This window comes from Triticum aestivum, chromosome 6D (assembly GCF_018294505.1).
Source record: "Triticum aestivum cultivar Chinese Spring chromosome 6D, IWGSC CS RefSeq v2.1, whole genome shotgun sequence".
Taxonomy (NCBI): domain Eukaryota; kingdom Viridiplantae; phylum Streptophyta; class Magnoliopsida; order Poales; family Poaceae; genus Triticum; species Triticum aestivum.
The window spans coordinates 379,779,752-379,801,115 of record NC_057811.1 but is presented as its reverse complement, the minus strand read 5'-3'; the positions used below and the strand labels follow the sequence as shown (position 1 = coordinate 379,801,115).

Here is a 21,364-nt window from a genome sequence, read left to right as displayed (position 1 = left end):
AAAGGAGTTTTTCAAAGAAAGACCTCGGTGAAGCTGCTTACATATTGGGCATCGAGATCTATAGAGATAGATCAAGACGCTTGATAATATTTTCAATGAGTACATACCTTGACAAAATTTTGAAGTAATTCAAAATGGAACAGTCAAAGAAAGAGTTCTTACCTGTGTTGCAAGGTGTGAAGTTGAGTAAGACTCAAAGCCCGACCACGACAGGTGATAGAGAGAGAATGAAAGTCATTCCCTATGCCTTAGCCCTAGGTTCTATAAAGTATGCCATGCTGTGTACCAGATCTATTGTATATCCTACACTAAGTTTGGCAAGGGAGTACAATAGTGATCTAGGAGTAGATTACTGGACAGCGGTCAAAATTATCCTTAGTGGAATAAGGATATGTTTCTCGATTATGGAGGTGACAAAAGGTTCATCGTAAAGGGTTACGTCGATGCAAGTTTTGACACTGATCCAGATGACTCTAAGTCTCAATCTGGATACATATTGAAAGTGGGAGCAATTAGCTAGAGTAGCTCCATGCAGAGCATTGTTGACATAGAAATTTGCAAAATACATACGGATCTGAATATGGCAGACCCGTTGACTAAACTTCTCTCACAAGCAAATCATGATCACACCTTAGTACTCTTTGGGTGTTAATCACATGACGATGTGAACTAAGGTTACTGACTCTAGTAAACCCTTTGAGTGTTGGTCACATGGCAATGTGAACTATGGGTGTTAATCACATGGTGATGTGAACTATTGCTGTTAAATCACAAGGCGATGTGAACTAGATTATTGACTCTAGTGCAAGTGGGAGACTGAAGGAAATATGCCCTAGAGGCAATAATAAAGTTGTTATTTATATTCCTTATATCATTATAAATGTTTATTATTCATGCTAGAATTGTATTAACCGGAAAGTTAGTACATGTGTGAATACATAGACAAATAGAGTGTCACTAGTATGCCTCTACTTGACTAGCTCGCTAAATCGAAGATGGTTAAGTTTCCTAGCCATAGACATGAGTTGTCATTTGATTAACGGGATCACATCATTAGAGAATGATGTGATTGACTTGACCCATTCTGTTAGCTTAGCATTTGATCGTTTAGTATATTGCTATTGCTTTCTTCATGACTTATACATGTTCCTATGACTATGAGATTATGCAACTCCCGAATACACTTTGTGTGCTACCAAACATCACAACGTAGCTGGGTGATTATAAAGGTGCTCTACAGGTGTCTCCGATGGTACTTGTTGAGTTGGCATAGATCAAGATTAGGATTTGTCACTCCGATTGTCGGAGAGGTATCTCTGGGCCCTCTCGGTAATGCACATCACTATAAGCCTTGCAAGCAATGTGACTAATGAGTTAGTTGTGGGATGATGCATTAAGGAACGAGTAAAGAGACTTGCCGATAATGAGATTGAACTAGGTATTGAGATACCGACGATCGAATCTCGGGCAAGTAACATACCGATGACAAAGGGAACAACGTATGTTGTTATGCAGTTTGACCGATAAAGATCTTCGTAGAATATGTAGGAACCAATATGAGCATCCAGGTTCCGCTATTGGTTATTGACCGGAGATGAGTCTCGGTCATGTCTACATAGTTCTCAAACCCGTAGGGTCCACACGCTTAACGTTCGGTGACGTTTTGAATTATGAGTTATGTGATTTGATGATCGAAGTTTGGTCGGAGTCCCGGATGAGATCGGGGACATGACGAGGAGTCTCGAAATGGTCGAGATGTAAAGATCGATATATTGGAAGGCTATATTCGGACATCGGAAAGGTTCTGAGTGGTTCGGGTATTTATCGGAGTACCAGAGAGTTACGGGAATTAGCCGGGGAGTATATGGGCCTTATCGGGCTTTAGGGGAGAGAGGGGGGCTGCCTAGGGCAGGCCGCGCCCCCCCAAGGCCTAGTCCGAATTGGACTAGGGGGAGGGGCGGCGCCCCCTCCTTCCTTCTCTTCTCTCTTCCCCTTCCTTCTCTCCTACTCCTACTACTTGGAAGGGGGTAATCCTACTCCTGGTGGGAGTAGGACTCCCGAGGGCGCGCCATAGTAGAGGGCCGGCTCTCCCCCTCCTCCACTCCTTTATATACGGGGGAGGGGGCACCCCATAGACACACAAGTTGATCATTGATCTCTTAGCCGTGTGCGGTGCCCCCCTCCACCGTAATCCACCTCGGTCATATCGTTGCACTGCTTAGGCGAAGCCCGGCGCCGGTAGCTTCATCATCACCGTCATCACACCGTCGTGTTGACGAAGCTCTCCCTCGACACTTTGCTGGATCGTGAGTTCGTGGGACGTCACCGAGCCGAACGTGTGCAGATCGCGGAGGTGCCGTACTTTCGGTACTAGGATTGGTCGATCGTGAAGACGTACGACTACATCAACCGCATTGTCATAACGCTTCCGCTTAAGGTCTACGAGGGTACGTGGACAACACTCTCCCGCTCGTTGCTATGCATCACATAGATCTAGCGTGATCGTAGGAATTTTTTTGAAATTACTGTGTTCCCCAACACACCGTACACGACACTTTCTTTTTCTTCTTCAGAAAGAGTGTATTTTACAATGTCGTCAAAATGTCAAGGATGTGTGCACCACACAAAAAATTCTGGAGAGAAAAGGAATGGTCACGAGCAAGCACCCGTTCCTCCAGATGATGATTCTTTTCTTTAGGATTAATAAGTTTGCATTCGGGACTTATATGTGTGCCTTCGTTCCGGAAACAGGTTTTGCATTTGATCAGCTTGATACAATTATGATCCTGCAGATTTAGACATTGGCGACAATATGTCTTGTAAGGTATAATTATTCTTAGTCAGCTTCATTTGGTTCAACCATACTCATGTTATGATTGTAAATCATAACTTGCTTGTCCATTTCTTTTAAAACATATTACATTTTGGGGGCATTGCACAAAAGGACAAATTCTCAGTTCATCCACCATGCACCTCTTCTAATATGCATATCGTATGCACTTCATAGAAAACTTATAAGGAGATGTACAGGTGACGGCATAAAAATGTGAGATGGATATACTACTCGGAACGTCGACATAGTATAAGCACATCACGAGAAACTTGTGTTTATAGGTTTTACAAGAGTGTGTTATTATCTAGAGGTTGTGAAGTGTGTAAATGTATATGTTGGATTGGAATTTTCAACTATATGTCTTTTTATTATGAAAAGCAAAATGATTGTGCAAATCAATGATGTATGCACACGTGTTGTCTTTGTATGTTTTTGTCAATTTCATTCACTGAGGGCTAGTAATCAAATAAAAACTTCCCAACCCTGGAAAAGGAAATGGAGGTGAATGTATGGAGGAAACCGCCTCGGGCTCTAAAAGCATTGGAATCGGGTTGTTCTGGAAGAACCGCCTACCGATAGAAGCATTGGAGGCGGTTTTGAAAACGCCTTCACTATGAAGAGTAGTAGTAGCATAGGCTTCTAGTAAAGACGGTGAACAGTGGCATGCCCATGTACCAAAACTGCCTAATGTCCGATTTTGTACTAGTTGTAACTGATATGATGTAATAGCTCGATTTTGTTCCAATTCTAAAGAATTGTGTATTTGGGTCGCTAAACCCTCTAGCTTAATACAACAAAACCTTTTGCCCCGAATAAGTTACGATAGGCTAGATATGAAATCCAACGGAAAGCTGCGAGAAACAAAAAAAGAGAAGAGAGAAAGTAGAAAAATTGTCACCTTCAATAAGACAATATAACCTAGTAATTACATAATTTAGATTTTTATTTGTTGCACTAAGTTAAATAAGCGCGTAGGGAGGTGTTGCTCTACCCATGCCCTTCGCAGGTGTGACTTGGGAACCCCCATGGCAGAACACTTGTGGTTTGTGTGAAAATCAAAAATGGTTCTCTATCGCACGCCGTGGAGTCATTTCGTGATTTTCACACAAGTATTGTTTGTCCGTATATTTGTGAAACTCACAAGTGTAAGTTCAATGTGGTCGACATCCCCATCCATGATTCGCCCCCATAGTTTCTTTAAGCTTAAAAGCATATTTTTTTGCTAAAATTAGAAAGAGAGTCATCAACATCATGTCCAGGGTAGCATTTGATGCCCTTTGCCTTTTCTCCATTTGCTAATTTGCAATGCTTCTTAACTCCCCCCCCCCCCCATGTTGATTGATTACACCAGATTTATTTTATAACGAAAGCTTTACGAAGTCTTATCATAACATCAAGCTAATACAACCACACAAGAGTTAACCCTCCCTCTGCATGTAGAGATGAAGACAACCCTCGGCTACAACACATGGAAAACACAAAAACCAAGAAGAATACTATTGTACAATTTCGTTTCAGAAAGGTCTTAGCTTAGTGCAAATTTTCCTTGTAAATCGAGTACAAGGTAGCCCCCAGCTAGAAGAGTCTTGAGTTTTCTTTTTGCGAAATAATGATATTTTCAGAATCTTAATCCACACATAATGTCATGGATTGACGTTAATTATGAAAATCAGATAACCGGCATATAGTAAAGATTTTAAAAGTATTTAAAATATTCACTCTTTCGATTGAAAGAATTTGGGAAGATTCCAGTTCGTAGATCCCCCCCCCCCCCCCTATAAAAGCCCTTTGGACCATAGGATTGGAGTCACCAAATTCACATGGAATACTCTAAACCTCTCTCATCAATCTTCTAAGCGGGTGTTTGTTTCCACGGACTTTTTGGTGTGGGGACTAGAAAAAGTCCGTCTTAGAGATTTTTTAACCAAACAGGAGGGACTACTAGGGACTAAAAGTTGCTTTTTGGGACTAAATGAAGAAGACTCTCAAGGAGAGTCTTTTTTGGGACTTTTTCAACAATGCCCCTCTCTGCACCCATTGCCCCGCCGCCCCATGATGTTGTTTGGTTGTTATTTTTCTGTATACTAGGGGTAATATGGTCTTTCACATGTCATTTAATAACCTCTAGGGAGGGACTAGGGACTTTTTAGTCCCTGGAAACAAACAGGGAGGGACTTTTTAGGGACTATGGACTTTTTAGTTGGGACTAGAAAAAGTCCTAAGACTTATGAACCAAACAGGGCCTAAAATTCATGTGCCCTCCATTACATAGGAATATCAACATTAGATCAAATCTTATTTTAATTTTCCTTTGTTATGTCCAATACAACACATTCTATCTCTCTAACCTCTTTCATCTATCTTCCAAAATTTCGGCGTCTTTCCGTTTGCACCACCCGGGAACACCTCTTAGAGCTTTTGGTTTGCAGGAATGAATCCCTATTCCTATACAGGAATAATTCATATCCTTCATATTTTAAAGAAGAAGAAAAATCAGCTCAGAGGTAATGATCAAAATTGCATCCTTTTTTTTTGCGGGTGATCAAAGTTGCATCCATTCGGCAGGAGTATAACTTTTCTGTTCCTGTAGGCTGTAGTATCCCTATCTCTTATTATGAAAAAAAGGCTTTATAGCGACACATGAATAACCTAGTTTTTTTTCTACTCCTATAGTTTTAATTTCCGTACAACTCAAAGAGGCTCTAGGCTCCAGCTGCAACTACGCAAACAAACAACCACCCCGGCAAACGGCGAAATTGACTGCCACAGCTGTACTACTAGGCGCTTCGTGTACCCACGCCGTAATTCTCACCTCGGAAACGCGCTAGCAACGCCGTGAGCCGTGAACCGTGAACCGGACCACCCACCGATCGGGGGGAAGTCGATGGGGACACGTAGCCAGCCGTAGGCAGGCGCTAGAGGCTAACATGAAGATGAAGGCCGCCGACCGACACGCGCACACGCCGCGGGATGCGAGCCGCGCGCGTAGGCAGGCCCACCAGTGGCGAGGGCCGTCTTCCCCCACGCCATGTCTCCACACAGACTCCACCCCGACACGGTGGGCCTCCCCGCCCGCCCCACCACAACTCCCCGGCAACATGCGTCGCATGCAACCACCACCACCACCACCACCGAGCCAGGGCCAAGCCCCTGGCGATCAGAGGCAGCAGCGCAGTAGCCTACCCACACCAAGCTCGTTCGATCGAGTCCGTCCTCCATCCGGCTGGGGCTTTGGCCATGGCTCCGCTGCTTTTCGCTCCCTTCTTATTCACATCTCCCCCCTCCTCCACGTCTCTCACCAACTACGGACTACCAGTAGCACCGCAGCCCACCAGCTTCCCCGCCTCATATCCCCTCTTCCTTCTCCATAGCCAGCTTCTCTTCTCCTATCCAGTATCGCCGTGTCGATCCGCCCCGCCCTCCTCTTCCTCTCTTCATGTTCTTCCTAGCTAATCGGTGAATCCGCATCCTCTTAGCTAGCCAATCGACCTGAGACCCGTCGACAAATAACGAAACGAGAACAAGCAGGCCGCGTAAGTGTGCAGCAGGTGTAGACCATCGATCGTATCTAGGTTCAAGCTGCTGCTGGATCTCGGATTTGCCGGAGCTACGTGCATAGCTAGCAGCTGGCAGTGAGGTTGCCGCATCTTTGGGGTGCCTTGACTGGTTGATCGGGAAGCCCGGGCGATCGATGATGGCAGGCGCAGCTCATCCGATGCATTTCTGCATGGACTCCGACTGGCTCAAGGTATGTCACTCACACATGCATACCTATCGTGCTTGTAATTAACAAGCACTTTGTTTGATTTGCGTGATCAACTAGCACTTCTTTTTGCCGGGACCCGGGAGCACTTGGTTTGATTTGGCTTTGCGTGATGAACGTGATTTTTGTCCATCTCCTCATCTTGAGATGAGACCGTGTTCACATACGCTGGTGTGGACATGTAGCTACTCTAGCTAGCATGCAGTCTTCAGAAAATAACCACTGCTTTCGTTTTCCAGTCTACGATGGTAGTATATGTAGATTGCTTGCTCGTGTAGAACGAGATCAAAGTTGTGATTAATTGACCTAGCTAGCAGCATAGGAAGAAACAAGCGTCACTCTAATAGGAATATTCTGCATCCAAATCAATTATATAAAGACTGTTGGAGGAGAATTAATAGCTCTACATCTTCATAGATCTACCTATTCGACACTGGTATAGTACGTACCTAGGCGCTGCAGATCTACAGGCAGCTGGATCCTGATACTTGATTAGCTAAACTTGAAAAGATTTCCTGTCGTCGTTGATCGTATGTAGTATGAACGAACATATGCAAATTCTCTTAGTCAGTTGGGGTATTTAGACCAGTAGCTACTAGCTAGTGCATGTAGTTTCATTGATAAGCTTAGTCCATATTTCTGTTATTTTCTTTCGTTTGTACCTTTTGCTTCAGAGGTTCTAAAACTTTTCCTTTACCCTAACAGTTTTCACGAGTACTACTGGTAAGAGCATCAATTAATTATTAGTATGATTTTGCTAAATCTAAGTCGCTTGAGATATTTTTAAGATGTCTCTGCACTGAGATTTGTGGAAGGGTAACGGGGGAAACAAGATTTTATTGGATAACACCCTAGTTAATTTGTTTGGACAGACCCTAGTTAATTTGTGAGACGCGTAGTATCTACATGAGCTGACCTAATTTACTGTAGGAGATATGTGTGAGAAACATGCACTGTTCCATCATCCATGTAAACAGCATCCGGTTGTTTCAGCTTTGGACCATAAATGGATATTTCTCACCAGTGTAAATACCACATTTTAAGATACAATAAACATTTTGTTTCCATAGCTTTGTTACAAAAGAAACTTTAAAAGGAAAACAAGCAAAAGATGCAACAAAAGCGGGCATTCTACCAGACATTAGTAGTTTTAGGGCGTGTCCATTTTAAGAAACTGTGAAAAGTGAATGGTAGCTATCGACTAGCTAACCAGAGACCCACATGTGTTGCAAGCAAAAGCAACGACAAGATAAAGAGATTCAAACAAGTACAACTTGATCATCTGATAAGTTTCACTTTTACTTTTGAACATGACATAAATTCCGCCTCTCCTTGAAAGGTAAAAATGTTAATGCGGAGAAACAACGGCATTATGAGCGGAGGCAGATTTAGCACAGTATTACATTATGAGTAGAATTGCCTTTTTTATGGAGACTTGGCTTGAACTCTGAGGGTAACTCTCATACTACTTATGTTCCATAATGCATCGCATATTGTTTTTTTAGAATAGACCAAGTCTACAGAGAAAAATCATTCATATTATATCTGCAACACCTAACATATACAGTAAGAAAAATGTCTGAGGATGTATCTAGTAATATGTATTTGTATTCACAATATAGGTAGTTTTCTTTATAAACTTGTTCAATGTTTGCAAAGCTTGACTTCTCAAAAAATCTATATCCACTACGAATGGGGGGAGTAACATTCATGTTGTCAAATTAAGCTTGGATGGGATGGTAGCTAGGGCACAACAAACCAATGCATACAGTCTGCAGCTCTGCATAATTCATTGCATATTTGACATAAATTAACTGTATATGTATAACTAGGAACAAGCTAGACTAAGATCACTCTTAAGGATCTAGAGTTGCGAGTAATCATGAGAAATGCATGGAGAATGGTGGAGATCGAGATCAAGACCAAGTCACCAAGTACACTACGTATGGCCCTCAAGAAATCTACACACCCCTTGTTACTTTTGCATGTGATGGAAAGCAAGTGATCAGCCTGAGTCTAAAAGTACGTATACCATAGGATCGGCCCCAGATCGATCTAGAACTTGGACCTACTTGATGCTTCCATCATGAAGCACCATGGGTGTCACAAGCTTTACCCTTTGAGAAACCCTAGCTTGGCCTGCATGCAGCTTGCGACATGCATGGGACCATGCATGCAGCTACTAGCAGCTTGGCCAAGACGCTTTCGCGCATTCCGAGGCTTCCATTCTTCTGTCACATGCCACAGCTAATGATGATTACAGATCACATTGCGACAACGTGCTGACGTTGATCTGGTGTGTGCCTTTTGCTTTCAGGGCATCGTTCCCGAGGACCAGGGCGGGATGGGGTCGTCGTCGCCGTCGGGGGAGCTGATCATCGCGTGCCCGGAGCCGATGCAGGCCCAGCAGGCGGCAGACCGGCGGCTGCGCCCCCAGCACGACCAGCCGCTCAAGTGCCCGCGCTGCGACTCCACGCACACCAAGTTCTGCTACTACAACAACTACAGCCTCTCCCAGCCGCGCTACTTCTGCAAGACGTGCCGCCGCTACTGGACCAAGGGCGGCTCCCTCCGCAACGTCCCCGTCGGCGGCGGCTGCCGCAAGAACAAGCGCGCCAGCGCCGCCAAGAAGCCCTCTGCTGCCGCCGCCATCGCGCCGCCGATTTCGATGATGCAGCAGCTTCATCACGGCCGGCACATGGCAGAGACCGGACTCCACCTGTCCTTCTCCGGGATGCCGCCGCCGCCGGTCTCGGCAGCCGACCCGCTCTGCAGCCTCGGGCTCTTCGACTGGAAGTACGACCACATCCTCTCGGGCTCCGGCGGCTTTGAGAGCGCGAACTCTGAGGCTCACTTCACCGGGCCAGGCATGATGGGCATTGCCAACGGAAGCGGCGGTGGCGGCGCGGAGTACCACGCACTGAACGCGCTCCGGTACGCAGCCGGCCTTGGCGAGCACCTCGCTCTTCCGTTTGGTGGCGCGACGTCGCGGGCTGAGCGCGACAGTGTCGTCGCCGAGATGAAGCCGCAGGCGGAGAGGCTGCTGTCGCTGGAGTGGTGCGGCGAGGCGAGCCGCGCGCCGACGGAGACCTCCATCAGCTCCCTTGGCGGGCTTGGCCTGTGGAGCGGCATGGTCACCGGCGCCGCCCACCATCACCATGGCTCCTCTGCCGCCATCTGAACGAGGCGAAGCATCGTGTCAACACCCCCATGCACGCATGCATGCGTTAGTGGTTTGCTAATACGCATTGACGAGTGCGAGGACTACGTAGAAGTGATTGCCTTTTTCTTGCTTGCTCCCTGTGTGGTTTCATGCATGATCTGCTGCTGTTTCTTTTCCTTTGCTTTTGTTCACATCGTTTGTTTGGATCGATGTTTGCATCCCCTTACGTTTTTTTCTTTGGGTAACCATCCCCTTATGTTTCAAGTGTTGTACTGGACAATGTTCCGTGTTGCATAACTTCACACGTTGCTGTGGTTCGATCAATTAAGTTTGTGACTCGCTGCTGCCTAAGATTTAGGCTTGTTTGGAGTAGGCTAAGATGTTCACAAGCACAGTGCTCATAGTTTTTCAAGGTTGATCGATCAATTAAATTTGAGGCCCTTTTCGCAAAAAAATAAAAATAAATTTGAGGCCCAAAAGTCAAGATTCCAATACAAGCCAATTTGTACATTTGATACAAATTAACAGCCCTATGTGCATCAGCTTCCTTGAAATTGTCTTGGAACACCAGAGCAGGAAGGAAGAAGTATGCTAATTTCCTTGGGTGGCAACAGGGGCATCCATAGTACCCGCGCACCATGTTTTTTTTTTTTGAAACAAGGCAAAAGACTTGCCGTTTTCATTGATTAAGAAGAAGAGAATTGCCGGGTTAATTGATAGAAAACCGGGCTAAAACCGATGCGCACCATGTTTGTAGATTTGCTTCAGTAGAGTGTTAGGCCAGGAGTTCTTTGTTCAAGTCTGGGGTAACTACATAATGTCAAGCCGTAACATGCACATCTCAAGCCATATATCAATATCGTAAGCAACCCTTATGAGATGGCTTGTGTGGCTCTTGACAGCTGCAAGAAGTGTTGAACTGGCACACATCAGCTTGGCCATCCTAAATTGCTTAGTACTCCCTCCGTCCCATAATTATTGTCGTGGTCTTAGTTCAAATTGAGGGAGTATGTGTTTGTAGATTGAATGCTAGGGTGCAACTGACTGATAATGCTGCCATAGCCCATAGCTCCTGATTTCTGTGACGTACGATATGTAAGCTTCTTTGGCCGCATAGCAGAAAAACGGATAAAACACACAGATAAGTGTCACCATGGCTCGAAGAAATCAGCGGTGTGCAGGTAACTAACCGGTGAGACCGAGACTATACATCATAAAACAATGCGGCCAGGCCAATTAGATGCAAACATTGTGATAGTTCCACCTTTGTTATGGTAATAATAAATGCATCCAGGTGTTCAGAGCGATACAAAAAAAGCTAGTACAAAAGACAACAAATGCAAGGCAATGCTGATGTAGTCCACAAAGACTGGCGAGGTTAATTCAACCTACTCTTAACCACACTCAGAATGAAACAAGCGGACAGGCCCGCAGAAAGAGTGCCTTCGTAACTGGTTTCGGTGTACCTGCTAATCGCAGCCTGCATATCACACATAGGAGAAAGAGACAAGCACTGGCTTGCAATCGTGTCATTATGTGGCATTTAAGTATATTGCCCTACACAAAGCAAAATAACATATCAATCAACTTTCTACGTGAAACAACTTTTAAAACCGGTCAAACAGTGCAAGCTGCAGTGAACTGTAGATGAATTTACTCTGCAAAAGCATTGGAGGTTCGATGCATGAAACTCGTTATCTCCAGAGAACAAATGCATAATGACTTCCGACAACGAGATCACTAACTGTTCACATATCATGAGTCATGAGCAGACCAGAACAAACGCATTCTCCAACATGAAACTACCTACAACCAGTGGTTAGTTCAGGGCATTTGTGTTGACATCAGGTCAATGTGCTTCTTTAATTATGGTATAAAAGTTTCCCATGCTCTGACCATAAGTTAAATCTACAAAACATACATAGCTGATTGACTGATTGTTAAATGAAGGGGACTACAGCTATACACTTCTTGGAAGTGTCTGTCCTGCATATACAATGTTACAATTAGTGCAAAACTAAGCTGTGCTATTTTTCTCGTTATAAGATGACTTATTACCTTGCATATGGTATTTTGTCGTTACTTCCTTCTAGGAACTTACCACCAAGTGAAGTGTATTGAAAGTTCATGTTTCAGCTTGGAGAAGATCAGAAATCTTCAAACACGAAGTGACGGTCCAACTGAAAGAAACAATCATCCCGTCTCAACTTTTGTGACAACTCCCAGAGCAATGTAGAGATCTTCTCCCAATCTTGGTGTGACCTCTCCCCAGCTGTGAATGTGTGCATTGCATTATTGATCTCTATCGCACTGCAACCTGGCACTTTTTTCAAACCTCTATCTTTGATAATGTCCCTAGTCTCTTTTACACGGTCCCACTTTTCATCAAATGCATATATATTGGTCATGAGATTGTAGTAGCCAACATGGTCAGGATCCAGCTTGAGTAGTTTGGCAGCTACCATATCACTCATCTCTGTGTCACGGTGTTCTCTGCAGGCAGCAAGCAAGGCACACCAAGTATGAGCATCAGCCCTCCCACCTGTTTCATGGAGGAGCTTCGCTGCCTCTTGCAATTCACCGGCCCGGCCAAGGAGATCAACCATGGCACTACGATGCTCTGAATTTGGCATGATTCCATAGACTCGAGTCATGCTTTTAAAAATGGACTTTCCTTGCTGCACAAGTCCAGAGTGGCTGCATGCCGATAACACGGATACAAATGTCAGGCTATTAGGTTTAACTGAAGAAGCGACCATCCTTTGGTACAAGGCAACAGCTTGCTGCCCAAGGCCATGGAATCCATAACCTGAGATCATTGAGCTCCATAGCACAATATCCTTCTCAGCGTCACTTTCAAATACCCTGACAGCGCTACCCAAGTTTCCACATTTATAATACAAATCCACAAGTGCAGCTGCCACAAATGTCTTATCACAGAAACCAGTGTTAACCAAATAGCCATGGAGACAAAAGGCTTGATTCATAACACCAGATTCTGAGCATGCAGCAAGTACCTTCACCATAGTGACAGCGTCAGGGACAGGACCATCCAACAACATGCACTTGAAGACTCTCATCGACTCATCAGGGAGACCATTTTGGGTAAGACCACTAATGACCGCCGCCCAAGCTACTGCATCTTTCTTTGGCATCCGAAGAAATAACTGCATTGCCTTCTCCTGACACGAGCACTTCATGTACATATCAACCAGCGCAGTTGCAACTGTCATCTCAAGTTCGCAACCTATCTTGACAGCACTGTCATGCAACCTCTTGCCTTCTTCAACATCCAGAGCAAGCGAACAGGCCTGCAGAACACTCACCACGGTAACTGCATTTGGCTTCACTCCTGCCGCAACCATTTTCTTATATACGCTCAATGCTTCAGAGGCGTGTCCAGATTGCACATATCCTGTGACCATACAGCTCCATGTGACCACGTCTCTCTCCATCATTCCCTCGAATAACCTCCTTGCAGATTGTACAGCTCCAATCCTCATGTAAAGCCCAAGAATAGCATTGACCAGAACCAAGTCATGCTCCAAGTCATTCCTGAGAACATATGCATGGCAGGCCTGCCCATTTCGGGCATTTTTCAACTGTGCCGCTGCCGAGATCACGCTCACAAGAGTGACTGGACTCGGCATGAAACCCTGGCCAATCACACTCCTTGCAAAGAACTCCAGTGCCTCCTGTGCCATCCCGTTCTGTTCGTACCCAGTCACCACGGAAGTCCGGAGGACGATGTCTGGTTCCTCGAACGCATTGAAGGCGTTGATTGAGCCAACCATGTCGCCGCACTTCGCGTACATCTGCACAAGCGCAGCGGCCACGAAGGCGTCAGTGTAAGCGGCGCAGGATCGGACGGCGAGCGCGTGCACGGCGCGGCCGTGGGCGAGGGAGGGGAGCATGGCGCAGGATTTGAGCAGGAGGGACAGCGTGAAGGCGTCCGGGCGCACGCGGAGGCGCGGGAGGAGGAGGAGCACGTCGCGCCACTGGCCCGCACGGACGCGCGCGCGGAGGAGCGCATTGGCAAGGCGCGGGGTCGGGACGGGGATTTCATCGAACAGGTGGCGAGCGAGGGCGGGAGGGTAGGACGCGAGGACATGAGATGTGAGGTGGTGGGAGGAGTGGAGGTGGCCCGAGCGAAGGAGGTGGGCGTGGAGGCGGGCGGCGGCAAGAGGAGTGGAGGAGTCCGCGGCGGCTTCTAGAAGCTTCTGGAGCGGCTGCCAACCTCGCATGTGAGGGAGCGACGAGGGAAAGTGTCACTGATGATGAAGAGATAGAAGTCGAGATTTTCTGAATGGCCCCGCGTGGCATCGGGTCCAAAAGATTTTCCGGCGCTTTTCTACCAGAACCAAACCTGGCCTCATGGGCCGTGCCGTGCAGTGCCGGCCGTCCCATGGGTATGGATTTTCGGTTTTTCTATCAAAAATTCATAATCTTTATCAGTAATAAAAATAAGAGAAGTTGTAAATTTAAGATCATATTTCATCATTTTGTTCACGGCCTTTTCTTTAAGTATAACAATAAAACCTTCTGTGTCATTACGAGTATCATAAGCCATAAGATCTCTAGTAATCTCCTCATCAAAAGTATAACCTTGAGGAATACCTTCTAATATCTTACTTCTAAAAGGAGTACTAGGTGTAACAGGTGATTCATATTTTTCAGTAATTTCATATTCTTTAGCTTTAGCAATATGAGCATCAAGTAATTCAGCAAGTGGCAAATATTTATCAGTCAAAGTCGAAGCATCATCATGAATATCATCAATAGCAAAAGCAATGTCTATTACTTGCGCCGTATCAGATTGGATAGCAGGTGGCAGCGTCAGAAGTTGACTTAGAACAGTAGGTGAATCAAGCGTAGATCGAGTTGGCAATTCCTTACCTCCCCTCGTTACAGAGGGCATGATCTTGGCCTTAGAGTCTCTAAGATTTTTCATAGTGAATATAAATTGCTGCAGATATTTAACTCCTCAAGTGAACTTAATAAATAGAGCTATGCTCCTCGACGGCGCCGAAAATAGTCTTGATGACCCACAAGTATAGGGGGTTGCAACAGTCTTCGAGGGTAGTATTTAATCCAAATTTATTGATTCGGCACAAGGAAAGCCAAAAAATATTTATAAGCCTTAGCAGTTGAGTTGTCAATTCAACCACACATGAGAAGTTACTTCCTTGCAGCAAATTATTAGCAGCACGGTAATATGATAGCAACGGTAGCAGTATTAGCAATAGTAACAACAGTTTTGCGGCAATTGGAAGAGTAGTAGTATAGTAACTTGAGCAAAGACAATATTAGCAAAGCGTAGGCATTGGATCAACGAAGGATATTTGGATGAAATTCAATATGTAACAGTTGCAACTTAGAGCGACACGCATAGCTCCAATGCGTTAATCATACGTAGGCATGCATTCGGTATATAGTCGCACGTGCTTGCAATAGGAACTTACATGTCATCTTTTGTCCTACCCTCCTGTGGCAGCGGGGTCCTAATGGAGACTAAGGGTAAAATTAAGGCGTTCCTTCTAATAGAGAACCAGAACAAAGCATTAACAAATAGTGAATAGATGAACTCCTCAAATTACAGTCATTCCTGAAGAGTATTCAAATTATTGTCACCTTGGGGTCTACAGTTCAGAACAATAACAGGTGCATATAACTTGTAGATAGGATCAAGAACTCAAATATACTCATGAAAACATAATAGGTACAGATCTGAAATCATGACACTCGGGCCCTAGTGACAAGCATTAAGCAGAGCAAATCATAGCAACATTGCTACCTCTTGAGCATGCGTTGGTTTTCCCTTGAAGAGGAAAGGGTGATGCAGAAAAGTAGCGTAAGTATTTTCCTCAGTTTTTGAGAACCAAGGTATCAATCATGTAGGAGGCCACACGCAAGTCCCTCGTACCTACACAAACAAATAAGAACCTTGCAACCAACGCGATAAAGGGGTTGTCAATCCCTTCACGACCACTTGCAAAAGTGAGATCTGATAGAGATGATAAGATAATATTTTTGGTATTTTTATGATATAGATTAAAAGTAAAGATTGCAAAATAAAATAGATTGGAAACTTATATGATGGAAAATAGACCCGGGGGCCATAGGTTTCACTAGTGGCTTCTCTCAAGATAGCATAAGTATTACGGTGGGTGAACAAATTACTGTCGAGCAATTGATAGAAAAGTGCATAATTATGAGAATATCTAGGCATGATCATGTATATAGGCATCACGTCCGCGACAAGTAGACCGAAACGATTCTGCATCTACTACTATTACTCCACATATCGACCGCTATCCAGCATGCATCTAGAGTATTTTGTTCATAAGAACAGAGTAACGCATTAGGCAAGATGACATGATGTAGAGGAATAAACTCAAGCAATATGATATAAACCCCATCCTTTTATCCTCGATGGCAACAATACAATACGTGTCGTTTCCCCTACTGTCACTGGGATCGAGCAACGCAAGATTGAACCCAAAGCTAAGCACTTCTCCCATTGCAAGAAAGATCAATCTAGTAGGCTAATCATACATAAAAGAATTCAGAGGAGATTCAAATATTGTTCATAGATAATCTTGATCATAAACCCACAATTCATCGGATCTCGACACACACACCGCAAAAAGAGTTACATCGAATAGATCTCCAAGAAGATCGAGGAGAACTTTGTATTGAGATCCAAAGAGAGAGAATAAGCCATCTAGCTAATAACTATGGACCCGAAGGTCTGTGGTGAACTACTCACACATCATCGGAGAGGCTATGGTGTTGATGTAGAAGCCCTCCGTGATCGATTCCCCCTCCGGCGGAGCGCTGGAAAAGGGCCCAAGATGGGATCTCACGGGTACAGAAGGTTGCGGCGGTGGAAATAGGGTTTCATGGTGCTCCTCGATGGTTTCGGGGTATATGGGTATATATAGAAGGAAGAAGTAGGTCGGTGGAGCTGCGAGGGGCACACGAGGGTCGGGGGCGCGCCTAGAGGGGCAGGCGCGCCTCCCTGCCATGTGGCCTCCTCGCTTCTTTCTTGACGTCCACTCCAAGTCCTCTGGATCACGTCTGTTCCAAAAATCACTCTCCCAAAGGTTTCATTCCGTTTGGATTCCGTTTGATATTCTTTTTCTGCAAAACACTGAAATAGGCACACAAAAAACAGCAATTTGCACTGGGCCTTGGGTTAGTAGGTTAGTCCCAAAAATAATATAAAAGTATATAATAAAGCCCATTAAACATCCAAAACAGATAATATAACAGCATGGAACAATAAAAAATTATAGATACGTTGGAGACGTATCAAGCATCCCCAGGCTTAATTCATGCTGGTCCTCGAGTAGGTAAATGATAAAAACATAATTTTTGATGTGGAATGCTACCTAACATAATTTTCTAAGTAATTCTCTTTATTGTGGCATGAATGTTCAGATCCGAAAGATTCAAGATAAAATTTTAATATTGACATAAAAATAATAATACTTCAAGCATACTAACTAAGCAATCATGTCTTCTCAAAATAACATGGCCAAAGAAAGTTCATCCCTACAAAATCATATAGTTTGGTCATGCTCCATTTTCATCACACAAGAATGCTCTCATAATGCACAACCCCGATGACAAGCCAAGCAATTGTTTCATACTTTAGTAATCTCAAACTTTTTTCAACTTTCACGCAGTACATGAGCGTGAGCCATGGATATAGCACTATGGGTGGAATAGAATATAATGATGGGGGTTATGTGGAGAAGACAAAAAAGGAGAAAGTCTCACATTGACGCGGCTAATTAACGGGCTAGGGAGATGCCCATCAATTGATGTCAATGCAAGGAGTAGGGATTGCCATGCAACGAATGCACTAGAGCTATAAATGTATGAAAGCTCAACAAAAGAAACTAAGTGGGTGTGCATCCAACCTGCTTGCTCATGAATACCTAGGGCATTTGAGGAAGCCCATTGTTGGAATATACAAGACAAGTTCTATAACGAAAAATTCCCACTAGTATATGAAAGTGACAAAACAAGAGACTCTCTATCATAAAGATCATGGTGCTACTTTGAAGCACTAGTGTGGAAAAAGGATAGTAGCATTGTCCCTTTTTATTTCTTTTTATTTCTTTTTTTTTGGGCCTTTCCTTTTTTTGGCCTTTCTCTTTTTTGGGGGCAATGCTCTATTAATGATGATCATCACACTTCTATTTATTTACAACTCAATGATTACAACTCGATACTAGAACAAAATATGACTCTATATGAATGCCTCCGGCGGTGTACCGGGATGGGCAATGAATCAAGAGTGACATGTATGAAATAATATACATGGTGGCTTTGCCACAAATACGATGTCAACTACATGATCATGCAAGGCAATATGAAAATGATGAAGCGCGTCATAATAAACGAAATGGTGGAAAGTTGCATGGCAATATATCTCGGAATGGCTATGGAAATGCCATAATAGGTAGGTATGGTGGCTGTTTTGAAGAAGATATAAGGAGGTTTATGTGTGATAGAGCGTATCGTATCATGGGGTTTGGATGCACCGGCGAATTTTGCACCAACTCTCAAGGTGAGAAAGGGCAATGCACGGTACCGAAGAGGCTAGCAATGATGGAAGGGTGAGAGTGCGTATAATCCATGGACTCAACATTAGTCATAAAGAACTCACATACTTATTGCAAAAATCTACAAGTCATCAAAAACCAAGCACTACGCGCATGCTCCTAGGGGGATAGATTGGTAGGAAAAGACCATCGCTCGTCCCCGACCGCCACTCATAAGGATGACAATCAAAGAACACCTCATGTTTCAAATTTTTACACAATGTTTACCATACGTGCATGCTACGGGACTTGCAAACTTCAACACAAGTATTTCTCAAATTCACAACTACTCAAATAGCACAACTTTAATATCACTATCTCCATATCTCAAAACAATCATCAAGTATCAAACCTCTCTTAGTATTCAATGCACTTATATGAAAGTTTTTGTTATATCCATCTTGGATGCCTATCATATTAGGACTAATTTTATAGCCAAAGCAAATTACCATGCTGTTCTAAAATACTCTCAAAATAATATAAGTGAAGAATGAGAGATCAATAATTTCTGTAAAATAAAACCACCACCGTGCTCTAAAAGATATAAGTGAAGCACTAGAGCAAAATTGTTTAGCTCAAAAGATATAAGTGAAGCACATAGAGTATTCTAATAAATTCCGATTAATGTGTGTCTCTCCCAAAAGGTGTGTACAGCAAGGATGTGTGGTAAACTAAAAAGAAAATACTCAAATCATACAAGACGCTCCAAGCAAAACACATATCATGTGGTGAATAAAAATATAGCTCCAAGTAAAGTTACCGATGGACGAAGACAAAAGAGGGGATGCCTTCCGGGGCATCCCCAAGCTTAGGCTTTTGGTTGTCCTTGGATTTTACCTTGGGGTGCCTCGGGCATCCCCAAGCTTAGGCTATTTCCACTCCTTGTTCCATAATCCATCAAAACTTTACCCAGAACTTGAAAACTTCACAACACAAAACTTAACAGAAAATCTCATGAGCTCCGTTAGCGAAAGAAAACAAACCACCACTTCAAGGTACTGTAATGAACTCATTCTTCATTTATATTGGTGTTAAACCTACTGTATTCCAACTTCTCTATGGTTCATAACCTCCGATACTAGCCATAGATTCATCAAAATAAGCAAACAACACACGAAAAACAGAATCTGTCAAAAACAGAATAGTCTGTAGTAATCTGTATCAAACGCATACTTCTGGCACTCCAAAAATTCTAAAATAAATATCTGGACGTGAGGAATTTATCTATTAATCATCTGAAAAAATAATCAACTAAATAGCACTCTCCAGTAGAAAGTTGTAGCTAATCTCGTGAGCGCTAAAGTTTCTGTTTTTTACAGCAAGATCAAAAAGACTTCACCCAAGTCTTCCCAAATGTTCTACTTGGCACAAACACTAACTAAAACATGAAACCACATCTAAACAGAAGCTACATGAATTATCTATTACTAAACAGAACCAAAAAGTAAGAAACAAAAATAAAATTGGGTTGCCTCCCAACAAGCGCTATCGTTTAACGCCCCTAGCTAGGCATAAAGGCAAGGATAGATCTAGGTATTATCATCTTTGGTATGCAATCCATAAGTGGCTCTCATAATAGATTCATAAGGTAATTTTATTTTCTTTATAGGAAAGTTTTCCATACCTTTCCTTAACGTAAATTGGAATTTAATATTCCCTTCTTGCATATCAATAATTGCACCAATCGTTCTAAGAAAAGGTCTACCAAGAATAATAGGACATGAAGGATTGCAATCTATATCAAGAACAATGAAATCTACGAGCACATAATTCCTATTTGCAACAATAAGAACATCATTAATTCTTTTCATAGGTTTCTTAATGGTGGAATCCGCAAGGTGCAAATTTAAAGAACAATCATCAAATTCACGGAAACCTAACATATCACACAAAGATTTTGGAATCGTGTAAACACTAGCACTCAAATCACACAAAGCATAGCACTCATGTTCTTTAATTTTAATTTTAATAGTAGGTTCCCACTCGTCATAAAGTTTTCTAGGGATAGACACTTCTAATTCAAGCTTTTCTTCATAGGATTGCATTAAAGCATCAATGATATGTTTGGTAAAAGCCTTATTTTGACTATAAGCATGCAGAGAATTAGCACGGATTGCAACAAGGAAATACAGTCTATTAAAGAACAATTATCATAATTAAATTCCTTGAAATCCAAAATAGTGGGTTCACTGCTATGTAAAGTTTTGACCTCTTCAATCCCACTTTTACCAATTTTTGCATCAAGATCTAAAAACTTCGAATCATTGGGACGCCTTTTAACTAAAGTTGACTCATCTCCAGTCCCATCATTATCAAGATTCATATTGCAAAACAAAGATTTAATAGGAGACACATCAATCACTTTTAGATCTTCATCCTTATTATCATGAAAACTAGAAGAACACGCTTTCACAAAGCAATCTTTTTTAGCACGCATCCTAGCGGTTCTTTCTTTGCACTCATCAATGGAAATTCTCATAGCTTTGAGAGACTCATTTATATCATGCTTAGGTGGAATAGATATAAGCTTCAAAGAATCAACATCAAGAGAAATTCTATCCACGTTCCTAGCCAACTCATCAATCTTAGGCAATTTTTCTTCAAGCAAAGCATTGAAATTCTTTTGAGAAATCATAAATTCTTTAACACTAGTCTCAAAATCAGAGGGCATATTATTAAAATTTCCATAAGAGTTGTTGTAGGAATTACCATAATTATTAGAGGAATTACTAGGATACGGCCTAGGATTAAAGTTTCCTCTATAAGCGTTGTTACCAAAACTGTTCCTACCAACAAAATTCACATCCATAGATTCATTATTATTCTCAATCAAAGTAGACAAAGGCATATCATTGGGATCAGAAGAAACACTCTTATTAGCAAACAATTTCATAAGTTCATCCATCTTTCCACTCAAAACATTAATCTCTTCAATTGCATGCACCTTTTTACTAGTAGATCTTTCGGTGTGCCATTGAGAATAATTAACC

General features: G+C 43.1%; 2 protein-coding genes across 2 annotated transcripts; one reads left to right on the top strand and one right to left on the bottom strand.

Annotated features, from left to right (window-relative positions):
* Positions 1-5,977: 5,977 nt before the first annotated feature.
* On the top strand, positions 5,978-10,095 carry LOC123145234 (dof zinc finger protein 2). The gene is made up of 2 exons (XM_044564606.1): positions 5,978-6,581; positions 8,914-10,095. The coding sequence occupies exons 1-2, from the start codon at positions 6,525-6,527 to the stop codon at positions 9,775-9,777; spliced, it is 921 nt and encodes a 306-aa protein (XP_044420541.1). The 5' UTR covers positions 5,978-6,524; the 3' UTR covers positions 9,778-10,095.
* Positions 10,096-11,661: 1,566 nt separating this feature from the next.
* Positions 11,662-14,066, bottom strand: LOC123145232 (putative pentatricopeptide repeat-containing protein At3g01580). Its single transcript, XM_044564605.1, has one exon. The coding sequence runs from the start codon at positions 14,001-14,003 to the stop codon at positions 11,907-11,909; it is 2,097 nt and encodes a 698-aa protein (XP_044420540.1). The 5' UTR covers positions 14,004-14,066; the 3' UTR covers positions 11,662-11,906.
* Positions 14,067-21,364: the final 7,298 nt, after the last annotated feature.